This window comes from Heterodontus francisci, chromosome 34 (genome assembly GCF_036365525.1).
Source record: "Heterodontus francisci isolate sHetFra1 chromosome 34, sHetFra1.hap1, whole genome shotgun sequence".
Classification (NCBI taxonomy): domain Eukaryota; kingdom Metazoa; phylum Chordata; class Chondrichthyes; order Heterodontiformes; family Heterodontidae; genus Heterodontus; species Heterodontus francisci.
Window position 1 is genome coordinate 17,456,801 of NC_090404.1, and position 17,441 is coordinate 17,474,241.

Below are 17,441 nucleotides of genomic sequence, written 5' to 3' on the forward strand. Positions count from 1 at the left end.
AAAGGAAGAATGTGCAGGGTTATGGGGAGAAGGCAGGGGAATGGAACTGAATGAGTTGCTCTTTCGGAGAGCAGGAGCGGACACGATGGGCTGAGTAGACTCCTTCTGCACTGTTACAACTCTGTGATCTCTTCTGCGCTCTCAACATCCAGGCTCGCTTGCACAAGCGGGAGGACCTCTTCTCACCATCCCTTGGAAAGAGGACCTCCCACCTTTCCCTTGCAGCCCAGAGGAAAATCGCTAAACCGTGGGGCCACCCGGTGTTTTGATCGGACGCCGGGACCCACGATGGGCTCGCGGGATTCAGCCGTCTGTATTCTGCCTGCATTTCAACGGCGTTCCGCCCGACATTTGGCACAAATCTCCTTTTCCTGCTTTATTTTAACCTCTACTTCCTATGCCATCCAGGGAGCTCTAGCTTCCGATGCCCCGTCTTTCCTCTTTATGGGGATCTGTTTTGGTTTGTGCCTGAAGTATCTCCCTCTCGAGGACCTGTCATTGCTCATTGACTGTCTCCCCGGCCTGTATTTGTTTCCAGCCCACCTGCCGGAATTGGCTCTCCTCCAGTCAGGTGGAGGTTTAGTTTTGCTTTAGTTTTGCTTTGCTCATTTACAGAAGTACTTGGCTTGCCTCAGAGCAATGAATCTGTAATTAAGGGGAGGGTTTGCTGCCGATTTACCACACTGTGCCTTAAAAAGGCACAGCTCCAATCTAGCCATAAAGTAATAGGTTTTGCATTCCAGTGTTTAAAAACTGCCTGTCCTCCGAAGTACCCTTTGCGACGCAGCAGGAAACACATTTCACAAATGGAAGGAAAACTCTACTGGATGCCCTGAACCGACTGCTCAAAATCTCCACACCTGCTTCCTTTTGAAAAAAGGCTGAGGGAGTTGACCTGAGAGAGATGTGTTTAAAATTATGAAAGGGTTCCACTGGGTAGATGCAATGGGTCAGAGTATAATGGGGAGGTGGCGGCCCCTGCTGCTATTTTGCGTGTCCCGGGCCCTTTAATTGGCCTCGGGTCGGGTCTTCCACCCCTCTGAGGCAAGGAGTCCCACCTGAGTGGGCCAGCAGCTCTTCGGCCCTGGCAGTGCCACCGGGGGTGGTGGCGAAGGCTGCTGTTGGGTCAGCACCCAGCAAGAAGCCGAATGATGGACGCCGGCCTCCAAATTGGTAAGTGGGGATCGGCTAGGCCCCGGTGAGGTGGTGGTGGTGGTGGGGTTGGGGGACGTTGGTGAGTATGAATGCAGAGCAGGGCAATAGTTTTAGCCAGGGAGCAGCAACTGATGAATGGGGAGGGGGAACCCACCGTGGGGCACGGGATGCCCAGCCCACAAAGAGGACGCCAGGGTATGACTGGGCGGCCTCCCCAGGTGCCGAAGCCCCCGTCCGCTTCTGATAAAATACCAGGCACGGCGGCGGGAAGAGGCCTCAATTGGCCTAAGGGCGGGCGGGCGGGCGGGCGGGCCACTTGCCATCTCCCCTCCCCCACCCGCCGCTGGTAAAATAGCAGTAGGTGCAGGTAGGTGATGGGCACGGCGTCCCTCCGCCACCGCCACCGCCTCCGAACCCGCTGCTGGAGGGTGGATGGGTGGAGGTTTGGTCGTTAATCTCCTGGGACCCTGAAGAACCGACCATTCTCTGTCGCCCGCGCCCAGATGGCCGCGCATGCGCCCGGCGCCCTCTTTGGGGCGAGAAGGGGGCGTTCCCATGGCCCACGCATGCGTCCTGGTCCCGCCCGCCCCGAGATGACCGCGCATGCGGCCTTCCCCCCCACCCACGGTGGTCGGCGCATGCGCCCTGCTGATGCTTGCGCCGCCACCAACCTGGCCAGGCCCGTTGCCAGGGTGAAGGCCTTGGCGTTGACATTGTCGCCCGACTCAAAACACAACACAGGGCTCCCATTTCGGCCTCTTTAAAGTTCGGGGTGGGGATTTTTAAAAAAAATCTTTACATCCAAACATTACATTGGATTTTTTTTTCTGTAAAGGAACTAAAAAGATCGGGCCTTGCGTGAAGGTGCCAACCCTTTATCCTCTGTGACTAAATACAATTTTTATTTTAATTGGAGATTTATCATTAGTTTCAGGTGTTTAAAACAAAGCTGGGAGAAGAGGAGGGGGAATAATGACCTCCAGCTTGGCCTGTTGGATAGTCTTTTGTACTTTGTTAAATGGCTGTAAACCTGTTTGTTGACCTTTTTAAAGTGTCTTCATTTTTAAAAAAAATCTATTTCACTGGCTTGATTTTTAAGCTTTGCTCATTTTATTTTTGCACTGACTGGTGAAGGCTTCGCTTAAAGGCATGAGGATGTTTGTTTTAAAGTTTACCTAAACCCCACCCAACCCCCCAATTCCCTTGAAAATAGGCTGCCCAATGGACCGGCAAATGCCAAGGTGACTGGCCTGTGCTAAACTAACCCCGATCTCAGTCTTGGAATGAGGCAGCACGGAAGGAGGCAAATCGGCCCTTGGTGCCTGTTGCCAGAGAGCTGCAGCCACTGTAGTTTGTCAGGATGCGACGATTGGCCTCAATGTGTCTGGGGACTCATCAGAGATAAGCAGCCGACCCAGGGTCCTGCTCTTGGGTGTTACCCTGTGACCCAGGCTAATGATTGATGCCCCTGTGGTCAAATAGCTGTGCTGGTGGTTTGATCAGAGGGCAGCTAGTTATGATTTTTTTTTATATAAGCGCCTTTTAGCCCACTCCAGAGACCCGAGTCTGTAATCTAGGCCAACGCTCTGGCACCGGCCCCGATAGGGCGAGTGCCGCACCTTCAGAGGTGCTGTCTTTGCAATGAGACATTAAGTTTGCCCTCACAGGTGGACACAAAAGACCCCATGGCCACTACTTGAAGAAGGCACTTGGGCCTGAACTGGAGTCGCCATATAAATACTGTGACTACAAGAGCAGGTCAGAGGCTAGGAACCTGCGGTGAGTAACTCATCTCCTGACTCTCCAAAGCCTGTCCACCATCTACAAGGCACAAGTCAGGAGTGTGATGGAATACTCTCCTGTTGCCTGGATGGGTTCGGCTCCAACAAGGGCGGCGCAGTGGGTAGCACCGCAGCCTCACAGCTCCAGCGACTCGGGTTCAATTCTGGGTACTGCCTGTGTGGAGTTTGCAAGTTCTCCCTGTGTCTGCGTGGGTTTTCTCCGGGTGCTCCGGTTTCCTCCCACAGCCAAAAGGTTGGTAGGTAAATTGGCCATTATAAATTGCCCCTAGTATAGGTAGGTGGTAGGGAAATATAGGGACAGGTTGGGATGTGGCAGGAATATGGGATTAGTGTAGGATTAGTATAAATGGGTGGTTGGTGTTCGGCACAGACTCGGTGGGCCGAAGGGCCTGTTTCAGTGCTGTATCTCTAAAACTAAAAAAAAAGAGCAAGGGGGGAGTTCTCCTTGTTGTTCTGGGGCCAATATTTATCCTTCAACCAAAATCACTCAAAGAAAAACCCAGGTCGTTATCACATTACTGTTTGTGGGAGCTTGCTGTGTGCAAATTGCTCTGTTTCCTACATTGCAACAGTGGATACACTTCAAAAGGGACTTCATTGGCTGTAAAGCACTCTGGGACCTCCTGAGGTCATGAAAGGTGCTATATAAATGCAAGTCTTTCCTTTTCTTAAATAAAAACAAGAAATGCTGGAAATACTCAGAAGGTCTGGCAGCATCTGTGGAGAGAGAAGCAGAGTTAATGTTTCAGGTCAGTGACCCTTCATCGGAACCTTTATCTTTCCTTTTCTTGCTTTGCAGGCTATAAGAAGGGGAGGATTTGCAGACAGGAAGCTCAAACCGAACAACATGCCAAGATCTGACAAGAGTCATCAGGACCTGAATATCATCGGCCTTTGAACGTGGAAAGAATGAACAGCGTCACCACCAGGGTGGGAAAATATAAATGTGGCGACTGTGGGAAGAGATTCAATTACTCGTCTAAGCTGAAAATTCATCGACGCATTCACACTGGGGAAAGACCATTCATCTGCTTTGTGTGTGGGAAGGGATTTGCTCAGTCATCCACCCTGCTGGCACACCAGCGAGTTCACACTGGGGAGAGGCCGTTCACCTGCTCCGTGTGTGGGAAGGGATTCAATCGGTCATCCAGCCTGCTGAGACACCAGCGAGTTCACACTGGGGAGAGGCCGTTCCCCTGCTCCGTGTGTGGGAAGGGATTCACTCAGTCATCCAGCCTGCAGACACACCGGCGAGTTCACGCCGACGAGAGACCTTTTAAATCTTCTGATTGCGGGAAGAGCTTTCCAAACTCCGAGGAGCTGAGGACTCACCAGCGCTGTCATGCTGGGCACAGGCCATTCAGCTGCTCTCACTGTGGGAAGAGCTTCAAGCACCTGAGCCACCTGCAGCGACACCAAAGCATTCACACTGAGGAGAGACAGTTCACCTGCTCCAAGTGCGAGAAGGGATTCACTCAGTCATCCCACTTGCTGAGACACCAGCAAGTTCACAAGTGACTGCAGGGGTTGCATTCTGCTGCCATGTTCACTCTGACAGTTGGGGCTTTTGCCTTTGCTCGTGTTCACCCCTGTAACTGGGCTCCAATTTAGTACTGTGCAAAAACGTCGGATAAAATCTGCCTTTTATAGAGGCCTTGAAGTAACTAAGGTAAGACCGAGTACAAAAGCAAAATGCTGCAGATGCTGGAGATCTGAAATAAAAAGGGAAAATGCTGGAAATGCTCAAGAGGTCCGGCAGCATCTGCGGAGAGAGAAGCGGAGTTTGACGGACCGATCCAAGTGAAAGGTCACAGACCTGAAACGTTAACTCTGTTTCTCGTTCCACAGATGCTGCCGGACCTGCTGAGCATTTCCACTCTATAACTGACTGTGTAAGGTGAGAGCTAACTGGTGACTCCTTGGGGTTGCAGGTCCCTTTAAGAGCCCTGTCTTGGATATTCCTCCTCCCACTTAATTCAGGGGCTCTTGGCTGAAATTATTTCACAAGAAAATGATGAACTTTCCCTTCAGTCCGAAATGAGACTTTGGTACAAAATCTATAATTGAGTGTCCGAAAGGTTCCACTGGTTAACATCTGAACACACGAATCCCTCTGGGGCACCATTTCCTACTTTGTGCCTCCCTTAACTCCTAGGCGCCGTTTTCCAAGCGATGCAGCACTGAGTATTAGCAAGCGGACTGTACTACTGACCAATCGAGAGTGAATACTGGATATGAGCTGAAAAGTTAGTCCCGCACACCTGCCCTGTACATTTTTGCTTTTCGAGTATTTTTGAAAGTGACCCCTTTCGTAGGTTGCTATTGAATCTGCTTCTGCCACACTTGCAGGCCGCGCATTCCAGATCATTACAACATGTTGCGTTAAAAAGATCAATCACTTCATCGCCCCTCTGGTTCCTTTGCTATAAGTGTACGACATCAAGGGGTATGGGGATAGTGGGGAAAAATGGCATAGAGGTAGATGATCAGCCAAGATCTGTTAAGACGGCGGAGCAGGCTCGACGGGCCGAATGGCGTACTCCTGCTCCTATTTCCCATAATCCTATCTTACATCTGTGGCCTCTGGTCACTGATCCTCCTTGCCAGTGGAAACGGTTTCTCCTTATTTTTTTCTTTCGCAATCCCTCACAATTTTGAACACCTCCGTTAAATTCTGCTTTCACCTTCTCTGCTCTGATCTGCTGATCAGCCCCAGCTTTTCCAGTCTCTCCACGTAACTGAAGTCCCTCACCGTTCTAGTAAATCTCCGCTCTCCAAGGCTTTGACAGACTTCCTAAACTGTGATGCCCGGAATTGGATGCAATACTCTAGTCAGTGATGGCTGTTGTGTGTTTCATATCGTGGCTTTTGATACCTGGCTATTACAAATTTCATATCTGTACTTGATATTCTGTTGGATTCAGTGTCATCAGTCACTCCATGACCACGATAAGGAGGTTACTTTCATACCACTCAGAAGGAGGCCATTTGGCCCATCGTGCCTGTGCTGGCTCTTTGAAAAATCTACCCAACTAATCCCACTCCCCTTCTCTGTTCCCATATTCCTGCAAATTTTTCCCCTTCAAGTATTTACCCAATTCCCTTCTGCAAGTTATTTCTGAATCTGCTTCCTATCAGGCAGCACACTCCAGATCACAACAACTCACTGCGTACATTTGTTTTCCTCATGTCGCCTCTGTTTTTTGTCGCCGATGACCTTAACTCTGTGCCCTCCTGTCATTGACCCTTCCTCCGCTGGGAACAGTTTCTCCTTATTTATTCTATCAAATCCCTTTGTGATTTTGAGCACTTCTAACAAACCTCCCCTCAGCCTTCTCTGCCCTAAGGAGGACACCCCCAGCTTCTCCAGTCTATCTGCATAACCAGTCCAGTAAGTCTCTGCTGCACCCTCTCCAAGGCGTTAACCTGCATCCTAAAGCGTGATGGCCAGAATTGGCCATTGTGCTTCAGCTGAAGCCATAAACCAGTGCTTTACTGCCCCTTATCTGGTTATACAGCTGTGTGAGTCAGGGGCAGTGACAATAAGACTCCTTTGCGCGTTCTGTGCCTGTGTTTTGCCTCTCCCTGCTTGCGCGTTGATAAACACTGCACTAAGGTGAAGCCCACAAACTGGTTGATTGCGGATGAAATATGTAGTCTTGGCGTGAAACGCAATCTTATTTCCAAATTGTGAGGAGGTATTTAAGTCACGGAATGGTTACAACACTGGAGGAGGCCATGCGGCCAGTCGCCTCCGTGCTGGCTCTCTGCAAAAAGCTGGTCCCGCTCCCCCCCTGCCGTTTCCCCGTAGCCCTGAAAATCTTTTCTCTTCAGATAATTATCCAATTCCCCGATGAAAGCTACGATTGAATAGTTCAACACTGAAGGGGGGACAGGAGGGGAGGGGGAATTTGGCCCAGCGGGTCTGCACTAGCTCTTTTGAAATTAGACCCGCACCCTTTGCTGTTTCCCCATATCCCTGCAATTAGGGCGATTGGGAAAAGAACCAGCGGCGGCAGGAGGAAAAGTTTTTTTTGAACGCATCGAATGGTTGGGATTTGAAATGCACTGCCCGATGGCCTAGTGGAACAGGTTCAGTGGTAGCTTTCAAAAGGGAATTGGATACGTACCTGAAGGAGAAATAATTGCGATCATATGGGGAAAGAGCGGTGGGGTGGGGGGGGGGGGGGTTTTACTAACTAGACTGCTCTTCGAAAGAGCTGGCAGAGACTCGATGGGCCAAATGGCTGCTTCTTGTCCTGTACTTCTCTGTAATTCTATCATTTCAAATCACTCCCCGTAATTTGGAACAGTAACCCAGGATAATGCCAGCCTGTTAACAGGCTAAACTTATTTTACAATAACTTGTAAAAGTTACTTTACAGCAATTTGTATTTATACAAGTCCGACTCCTCAGATACTGAAGCAGTCTGTGTGGAAATGCAGCAAGACCGGGATAATATCCAGGCTTGGGCTGAAAAGTGGTAAGTAACATTCGCGCCAAGCAAGTGCCAGGCAATGACCGTCTCCAACAAGAGAGAAGCTAACCATCTCCCCTTGACATTCAATGGCATTACTATCGCTGAATCCCCCATTATTAACATCCTGGGAGCCACCATTGACCAGGATCTGAACTGGAGTCGCCATATAAATACTGTGACTACAAGAGCAGGTCAGAGGCTAGGAACCTGCGGTGAGTAACTCATCTCCTGACTCTCCAAAGCCTGTCCACCATCTACAAGGCACAAGTCAGGAGTGTGATGGAATACTCTCCTGTTGCCTGGATGGGTTCGGCTCCAACAAGGGTGGCGCAGTGGTTAGCACCGCAGCCTCACAGCTCCAGCGACCCGGGTTCAATTCTGGGTACTGCCTGTGTGGAGTTTGCAAGTTCTCCCTGTGTCTGCGTGGGTTTCCTCCGGGTGCTCCGGTTTCCTCCCACATGCCAAAGACTTGCAGGTTGATAGGTAAATTGGCCATTATAAATTGCCCCTAGTATAGGTAGGTGGTAGGGAAATATAGGGACAGGTGGGGATGTGGTAGGAATATGGAATTAGTGTAGGATTAGTATAAATGGGTGGTTGATGGTCGGCACAGACTCGGTGGGCCGAAGGGCATGTTTCAGTGCTGTATCTCTAAACTAAACAACACTCAAGAAGCTCGACACCATCCAGGACAAAGCAGCCCGCTTGATTGGTCCCCCATCCACAAACATTCGCTCCCTTTACCACTGACGCACAGTGGCAGCAGTGTGTACCATCTACAAGATGCACTGCAGCAACACATAAGGCTCCTTAGACAGCACTTTCCAAATCTACAACCTCTACCACCTAGAAGGACAAGGGCAGCAGATGCATGGGAACACCACCACCTGCAAGTTCCCCTCCAAGCCACACATCATCCTGACTTGGAACTATATCACCGTTCCTTCACTGTCACTGGGTCAAAATCCTGGAACTCCCTTCCTGACAGCACTGTGGGTGTACCTACACCCACATGGACTGCAGCGGTTCAAGAAGGCAGCTCACCACCACCTTCTCAAGGGCAATTAGGGATGGGTAATAAATGCTGGCCTGGCCAGTGCTGCCCACATCCCAGGAATGCATAAAAAGAAGTCCCGTTTTAGTGTAGATTTGATGGCACAGTAAGTTGTATAGATGAGACAAGTTGTAAAGGGACATAGATTAAGTGAGTGGGCAAAATGTGTGGCAGTTCAATGTGGGAAAGTGTGAGCTCACCCACTTTGAATTGGAGAGAGATAAATTGGCTTCGTTACTTTGTGGTGAAAGATTAAGAACTGTGGTGAAGTAAAAGGCACTTGGGCGTCCAGGTACACAAAATAACTAAAAGCTACTGCGCAGATACAAAAAGGGACTGTAAAGGCTATTGGGATGTCGGCCTTTATCTCGAGGGGTTGGATTACAAAAGGGTGGAAGTTCTGCTTCAGCGGTACAGAGCTCTGGTCAGTGCCCTATCTGGAAAACTGTTTCAATTCTGGGCTGCTGCACCTCAGAAAGGATATATCGGCCTTGGGTGCAGAGCAGATTCACCAGAATGGTACCAGGGTGAAATGGGTTACATGGTGAGGACAGGATGCACAGACTAGGCTTGCATTTCCTCGAGTGTAGAAGATTGAGGGTTGATCTGATCGAGGCGTTTAAAAGTAACAGAGAAACATATTTTGTGTTTCCAAAACTGGCATGCACTTTGGCATCCGAGTACACGTAGACAGGTCACTGGGATCTTTTAGAGCAGTTCTTTTCAGGCGGCGTTGAGAATTGATTGAGCAGGCTTTTTCTCAACGACAGGAGAGGAGATGAGTTGACAAAGTGGACTCCTCAGGGTCTTCTAGAGAGGTGTTGGAAAGCTGAGCTGGGTTGTGGTCTTCGCTCCTGCACAACACAGAAACGGGCCATTTGGCCCAAGTGGTCCATGCTAGCGTTTATGCTCCTACACAAGCATCCTCCCAGCCCTTCTTTATCAAGCCCTGTCAACAGATCCTTCTATTACTTTCTCCCTCTGGCTTCCCCCTCAAATGCATAAAGGGGTGACGGAACCTGAACAAGGGGAGGAGGGTGGTTTAATCTTAAAATTAGTGCTGGACCATTTAGGAGAGACTTTTTTTTTCCACACGGAGGTTAGTGTAAATCTGGAATTCTCTTCCTCGAAAGGTTACGGATGCTTGGTGACAGTCGAACGTTTCAAGATTGAGATGGATAGATTTTTGTTGGGTAAGGGTATCAAGGGGTTATGGGGCTAAGGTGGGTGAATGGAGTTTCAGATCAACCGCCATCTAACTGACTGACAGAGCAGGCCTGAGGGGCTGAATGGCCTATTCCAGTCCCTACACTCCAGCGTTTTACACTGTTGGTAGTGGTAGCGCCTCAATTTGAAAATTCTCATCCTTGCTTTCAAATCCCTCCATGGGCTCACGGCCCCCCCCCCACCCAGCCTTGTTGGAATCCCTTTATCCCATTTTCCAAATTCTGAAGTGATTCGAAGTCATAATCCTTATCGGTGACGGTGGTTATATTTTATTCAGTATAAATAAGACTTTACACATGCTAGTGTTTGAACAGTAATATTAAAGCGAAGCAGCAGCATTACTATTACGCTGTGGGTTCAAAGCGTAATCTCCACGTAATCATTCCCTGGTCCTGCCAGTCAATGCGGCACGTACATGTGTGGACCCATTGCTGACCCCGTCCTGTGAGGTGATCCTGAACCTCCTCTCGCCAGATACTTTCCCTAGTTGAATACCTGCTCTCCTGGCGGGAAATCCTCTTCTCCCCCTGAATAAAATCCCCATTTTTTTAATGCGTTTTTACACAGCAAAGTCTATGGAGACCATTTCAATCCAATCAATAATCTACTTCCCACTCTGCAACACCTATCAGCTTGTAATCATTCCAGTGCTGGCACTGGGCCAAACAGTGGCCCTGGCACCCATTTATTTTGTCTGTGTAGCTACATCTGGGACTGTGTGAGGAGGTTTATCTCCTCTGTCCCCACACAAGAAGCTGTCTGTTTTCGTGCTGCGCAGGATATCTGCCGGAGTGTTTCTCGTCTTCACTTGCTCACCGTTTATCTTCTTTTACACCTTCTGGGCTAATGAAGCATTTGGTCTGTCAAGGCCCAAGGCACAATTTCCCGTCTGATCACCTTTAAACCGTCTTTACTCAGAGCGTGTCACAAACAGGAATAAAATATTTTGGTATCTGATTAAGTGTCAGAATGAAAATTAATGAAGTGCGCAGTCATTCTTAGTATTTAAGTCAGTTCTCGTTAATTAGCAGGAGAACCCAAGATAGGGATTCCTCAGGATTCAGAATCACAGAATTGTTACAGTGCAGAAGGAGGCCATTCGGCCCGTCGTGTCCGCACCGGCTCTCCGAAAGAGCAATTCACTAAGTTCCATTCCCCCACCTTCTCCCCATAACCCTGCATATTTTCCCTTCACATACAACTGTCTAATTCCCTTTTGAATGCTTCAATTGAACCTGCCTCCACCACGTTCTCAGGCAGCACATTCCAGACCTTAACCACTCGCTGCGTGAAAAAGTTTTCCCTCATGTCACTTTTGCTTCTCTCACCAAATACTTTAAATCTGTGCCCTCGTGTTCTCGATCCTTTCACGAGTGGGAACGGTTTCTCCCTATCTACTCTGTCCAGACCCCCTCATGATTTTGAATACCTCTATCAAATCACCTCTCAGTCTTCTCTTCTCCAAGGAAAACAATTCTCCAATCTGTCTTCAAAACTGAAGTTCCTCATCCCTGGAACCATTTTCGTGAATCTTTTCTGTTCTCTGTCCAACGCCCTCACGTCTTTCCTAAAGTGCGTTGCCCAGAACTGGATGCAATACTCCAGTTGAGGCCGAACTAGTGTCTTATACAAGTTCAGCATAACTTCCTTGCTCTTGTACTCTATTAATAAAGCCCAGGATACTGTATGCTTTATTAACTGCTCTCTCAACCTGTCCTGCCATCTTCAATGACAAGGATTCTTACACCCCTCCCCACCCCAACTATCTCTATAATTCCCTCCAGCCCCACAACCCTCCGAGATCTCTGCGCTCCTCTAATTCCGGCCTCTTGAGCATCCCCCGATTTTAATCACTCCGCCATTGGCGGCCGTGCCTTCAACTGCCTGGGCCCAGAGCTCTGGAATTCCCTCCCTAAACCTCTCCGCCTCTCTCTCCTCCTTTAAGATACTCCTTAAAACCGACCTCTTAGACTAAGCTTTTTGTCTTTTGTCCGAATATCCCCTTATGCGGCTCAGTGTCAGAATTTGTTTTATAACGCTCCTGTGAAGTGCCCTGGGACGTTTTATTTTGTTTAAGTCTCCAGATAAATGCAAGGTGTTGGGTGATAATTCAGGCACTAACAACAAAAGCCATAGAATCATAGACTAGTGGCAGCTCAGTTCACGAAGGCAGCTCACCACCACCTTCTCGAGGGAAATTAGGGATGAGCAAAATTCCCAGCGACGCTCACATCCCATGAAAGAATTCTTAAAAATGTTGATTGGGGGAGATGAGAAAGGAGCGGGAGAAGGCTCGTGTCGAGCATAAACACCGGCGCGGACCGGTTGGGTCTGAATGATTTGTGCTGCAGACGCGATGTGATTCTATGAAATAATTGACCTAATGGGAATGTTTGGATTCCCACCCTGGGCTGTTCATAGGCTCAGTGTTCTGATAGCATAACTGACATCATGTTCCAGCCATTATCGCTTTGGTGTATGTGGGATCTTGCTGGGCGAAAATTGGCTGCCGGGGTTTTCCTACAGGAGCAGAGTGACCACCCTTCAAACGTGCTTCATGAGTGATAAAGTGCTTTGGGAACCTCCTGAGGTTGTGCTGGACCCTGTATAAATTACATTAATCGCTCCAAAAGCCATTAATATTATAGTTAACCTATTTCGAGGAGCCTTGTTACTGCACAGAACATGGAACGGAATAGGATCCAGTTATGGGGTCTTGTGTGCCATCTGCATAATATACGCCCTATCAATATCAGCGACACAGGAGCTGCCACTCTGTTAACACCGAGTGTGATATTCTTCTCAACCAATGTGTGTTATGACTGGGGAGAAAGGTGTCTAGGGGGTCCCTTTTAGCCTTCACCTGGTCTTATTGTAAAAGGGTTTAATTTTAAACACACCGTGTTTTAAGATCCCCCTTTGGTGAATCCTTGTTTACCACTTTCCAATTATAAGGCAAAGAAATGTGCATAAACAGGCTTTCTTAGGTTTAAAGAAGAAAAGTGAAATTTATTAAACCTTAAACTTAAACTCTAATACGGTTAACGCCTATGGATATATGACGTGCCCACACGAGCACGCACATGCAAATAGAGACAGAAAAGAGAAGGAAAATAAAATGGAGAGGTTTGAGGCAATATCAGAAGAGTTTCTTGTTTACTGTGCTTCGAGCTCACTGTTGTCCTTTTGTCAATCTTGCTTTTCGTTGGGGCCCAGTATTCTTCTTAAACCTTGTTCACTGTAGGAGACTTTTCTCTCTTGGGGTTCATGTGTCTTCAATGGTTTCTGAAGCTGGTGAGAGCGAGATGAGAGCAGACAGGAGAGAGGTGTTCTCAGTGTAAGAGAAAACAGCTTTCTGATTTCAAAATCCCTGTTGGAAGTTCAAATTCAAAAAAACTCCAACAGTCAGCCAGTTATGTGACCAAACTAGTCCGACCACGTCTATTTGTGTATTCGGCCTTCTTAGCAGTTAACCTGAAATGCTAGCCTTTCTACCTTCAACGTCTGGTAATCAAAAGTCCATTGTGGATTAACCTGGAGCAGGGAATAGCTCCTTTGTTCTTTGAAGTACTTGTCTGTTGATATGCTAATGTATCTCTCCAGCCAAAGTCTCCAATTGTTTTTTAAAGCAAGTTCTTTCTTCAACAATAGTTTAAAATCAATGTTCATGTGGCAAAATTAATTTTCCTCATTCTTGGCCGGTGGAGGGCTTGCCTGGCAATGTGGTTTATGGAGCTTCCATAAGCTCGAATTTGGCTGCCCTCAGAAGTTTGTCACCATCTTCCGTCTACTCCACGATGACATGCGAGCCATGATCCACAACAACGGAACCACCCTATCTCAGTCAAGACCGGGGTCAAGCAATGCTGTGTCATCACACCAAACCTCTTCTCCATTTTCCTCGCTGCAATGCTGCACATCAGCTCCAGCAAACTGTCCGCTAGCGCGGAGATAATCTACAGAACAGACGGGAAACTGTTCAACCTACACTGCCTTCAATCCAAAACCGAAATCACTCCCGACTTGAGTTGCCGGACTTCAGTTAGCAGATGGCACTTGCACGTGCGCTCACTCTGAAACTGAGCTCCAGAGCATTGACCAATCCTTCTCCGAAGCATGTGAGAAAATGGGTCTTTCACTTGACCCTCGGAAAACAAAGGTCCTCTTTCAACTAGCTCCCACAGCACAACGCCGCCCCCCCCCCCTCCCCCTGCGCCCCCGAATCAATCAAGATCAGTGGCGAGATCCTGGAAAATGTGAACCATTTTCCATATTTTGGGAGTTTTCTCTCAGCGGAAGCAGGCATAGATGGTGAGGTTCATCCTCACAGACAGTGTGCCGGCTCAGCCTTCGGCCGCCTGAGGAAAAGAGTATTTGAGGATCAGGATCTCAAACCCGAGACTAAGATCATTCTTTACTGGGGCAGCAGTGTTCCCGGAGCTCCTATATGTTTTGGAGACTTGGAGAACCTACATCAGGCACCTCAAAGCACTGGAGACGTACCACCAGAGGCGCCTCTGCAAGATCCTCCAAATCCTGTGACAGGAAAGGCAATCCAACAGCAGCGTCCTCTCCCAAGCCAACCTGCCCAGCATGGGGGTGTTCATCACCCAGAACCAGCTCCCCTGGGCGGGACATCATTCACACGCCTGACACCAGACTCCCGAAGCAGCTGTTCCACTCAGAACTTGGTCACAGCAGGAGACGCCAAGGAGGACAGCAGAAACATTTTAGAGATGTCTTCAAACCATCCCTGAAAAGATCAGACATTACCGTCAACTCGTGGGAGTCCCTGGCCTCTGACCGTCTGAGCTGGAGGAAGCTCACTCGGGAAGGCATCGTACACCTTGAGGGATTTCATCGGGAACATGCGGAGGCGAAGTCGAGGCATCGCAGGGAGCGCACAAACCTCCAAACTACTCACCAACTTCACCTTCAAGCACCGCCTGCCCCTCATGCGGCAGAGTCAGCAGATCACGGGTGATCAGCCATCTCGGAACCCATCGAACCGGAGTCGAAGCAAGTCATCCTCGATCCCGAGGGTCTGCCGAGAAGGAGAATCTCTTCAACAAATATGTGACGCCTCTACAGTGTAAGACTTCAGTTCTCTGTGGGCTCTTCCCAGGGACGCACACTGAGATAAACATAACTGCTGCTGGAGGACCATCAACTTGGTGAAAGACGCTCTTTGGTCTGCCTGAAACTTGCTGGTCTTCCAGTGCAAAGAGTTGTCCATGACCGAGTGTTGCAGACTGGCACATTCCAAGGTCCAGGACTATGTGCTGAGGGATGCGCTAAAGCTTGGGGCAGCTGCCGCAGAGGCTCAATGGGAAAAGGCCACTGTGTAAGGCCGTCCGGCCATAGTATACCGAGGGGCTGGAACCCATGTAAAACCTCTCGGGCTGTATGCACTCGAGAATGTTTGACATGAAATGTAAATGTACATTGTAAATGTAACACGTGTAGGGAGGCACCTCCGAATGCAACGTACTGTATTGTAAGAAACTCGATCTGTATTGCACTTTATGTAATGTCAAAGTTGAACTGTTATGTAATGTGCCTTTACAAATTTTATGACTAAAGTATATTTTTGGAAAAATAAAATCATAGATTAATAAAGCGCAAGAGGCCGTTCGGCCCATCATGCTTGTGCTGGCGCTTTGAAGGAGCTGTCCAATTAGTCCCACTCCCCTGCTCTTTCCCCAAAGCCTGACAGTGTGCAGAGTCGGAATAAAATCAATGAGTCAATGATTTTCTCTCCTGGTCACCCAGATGCTGAAGCCCCGCCCACTCTCTGTGCCCTCACCAAGATGGCCGTGCATGTGCCCTTCTGCTTCCCCAACCAAGATGGTGGCTGGTTCCCTGGAGCAGAGGCCACACAGGACATGGACACACAAACAGGTTTCATACCCAGTATTTCGGAAGAGTCTGATTGCCATCTTGAGTTCGAAGCACGACATGCCCTTTTTCCCACTTCTGCTCCCCTCTATCTTCCAGCCCTCATGCACAGTAAACTCCCCTTGCACACCTTGGCTGCAATCTCTGTCCCCTGTACTCCACACACTCTCAAACCTGAAGCCTCCCGTCTGCCCTCTCTCTCTCCCCTGCTCCTGCACTGAACCGTCTCTCTCCCTTCTCCACTATGTTCCGCCCGCTCCCTCGCCCCTCCCCCACACTGTGTTCCACCCTCTCTCGCCCTCCCCCCACCCTGTGTTCCACCCTCTCTTTGCCCCACCCTGTTCTCCTCCTCCTCTCTTGCACTCCAGCCCTGTGTGCCATCCTCTCTCCCCCACCCTGGCAGATTGAGTTCAGCGTGGAGAAGTGCGAAGCAATGAACTTTTGGAAGACTAATATCAAATGCACCAATTTTGAAAAGTGTAAATGAGCAGAGACACCTTGGTGCCCATCTGCACGAATCCCTAAAAGTGGCGTGGGACATTGACAAGGTGATTTAAAAATAGCGTATGGGTCGCTTTTTTATTAGTTTGTGGGATGTGGGCGTCGCTGGCAAGGCCAGTATTTATTGTCCATCCCTAACTTCCCTTGAACTGAGTGGCTTGCTGGGCCATTTCAGAGGGCATTTTAAGAGTCAACCACATTGCTGTGGGTCTGGAGTCACATGTAGGCCAGACCAGGTAAGGACGGCAGATTTCTTTCCTGAAAGGACACGAGTGAACCAGATGGGTTTTTACAACAATCGACAATGGTTCACCATTAGACTAGCTTTTAAAAAAAATTCCATTTTTTATTAATTGAATTCAAATTTCTCCATCTGTCATGGTGGAATTCAAACCCCTGTACCCAGAGCATTAGCCTGGGCTCTGGATTACTAGTCTAGTGACATTACCACTACACCAACCCCCCCCCCCCCCCTCCTTGTGTCTATAAATATAGGAATAGAATATAAAAGCAAAGAGATCATGCTCGAACTTTATAAATCATTGGTTAAGTCTCAGCTGGAGTATCGTGGACAATTCTAGACAGTACACTTGAGGAAAGGCAAGAGAGGAGGCTTACCAGGAGGTGATCCGTGATGAGGGACTTCAGTGATCAGGGGAGGTTTGAAAAGTTTGGACTGTTTCCTCTTGGAGCAGAGACGGTTAAATAGGTGACCCAGTCGAGGTTTTCAAGAATGATGAAAAGTTGCGATAGAGAGAAAAACTCCTCCCTCTGGCAAGCAGATTCAAAATCATTGGCAAATGATCGAGAGGGGAGAGGAGGAGAAATGTTTCCACTCAAGAGTTGTCAGGATCTGGAATGCTCCACCTGAAAAGTTGGTGGAAGCTGATTCCATAAATCATTTGAAAAGGGAGTTGGACAGGGACTGGAGGAAGAGGAACTCAGGGATAAAAAAGCAGGAATGTGGGACTGAGCATGACAGCTCTTTCCAAAGGACAGCACAGGCACGATGGGCCAAATGGTCTCCTCCTCTGCTGTACGTTTCTGTGATTCTAGGTAGAGAGAGAAAGTGAAAGGCAGCTGGCAAATTAGCCTTTATTGCAAGAGGGTTGGGGGTGCCAGAATTACAAAGTCTTGCTGCAATGACATAGGGCTTTGCGAGATCACACCTGTGTGCAGATTTGAACTCCATGCCTCAATCCCTTCAATTATGTTTCCGCCCCACCACAGTACCGAAACAATTCTTACCAAAGTTACAAATGATGTAACTGTGACAAAGGTAAACTATCCCTCCCTGCCCTTCTCGACCGCTTTGCAGCCTCT

General features: G+C 48.8%; 1 protein-coding gene across 4 annotated transcripts; it reads left to right on the forward strand.

Moving 5' to 3' along the window:
* The first annotated feature begins 1,838 nt into the window (after window positions 1-1,838).
* On the forward strand, window positions 1,839-13,394 carry LOC137349126 (zinc finger protein 239-like). Of its 4 annotated transcripts, XR_010969252.1 has the most exons (3): window positions 2,041-2,934; window positions 3,757-4,626; window positions 13,371-13,394. XR_010969252.1 is itself a non-coding variant. In XM_068014504.1 (2 exons), the coding sequence occupies exon 2, from the start codon at window positions 3,867-3,869 to the stop codon at window positions 4,473-4,475; it is 609 nt and encodes a 202-aa protein (XP_067870605.1). In that variant the 5' UTR covers window positions 1,839-2,019; window positions 3,757-3,866; the 3' UTR covers window positions 4,476-7,103. The 4 variants fall into 4 exon arrangements, 3 of the variants coding, with proteins under 3 accessions (XP_067870605.1, XP_067870606.1, XP_067870604.1); XM_068014504.1 differs by lacking the exons at window positions 2,041-2,934; window positions 13,371-13,394 and adding an exon at window positions 1,839-2,019 and having other exon boundaries at window positions 3,757-7,103; XM_068014505.1 differs by lacking the exons at window positions 2,041-2,934; window positions 13,371-13,394 and adding an exon at window positions 1,846-1,927 and having other exon boundaries at window positions 3,757-7,103.
* Window positions 13,395-17,441: the final 4,047 nt, after the last annotated feature.

Bases quoted from the DNA above. Each gene is read 5' to 3' on its own strand.
- LOC137349126 (XM_068014504.1), top strand. From the start codon at position 3,867: ATGAACAGCGTCACCACCAGGGTGGGAAAATATAAATGTGGCGACTGT.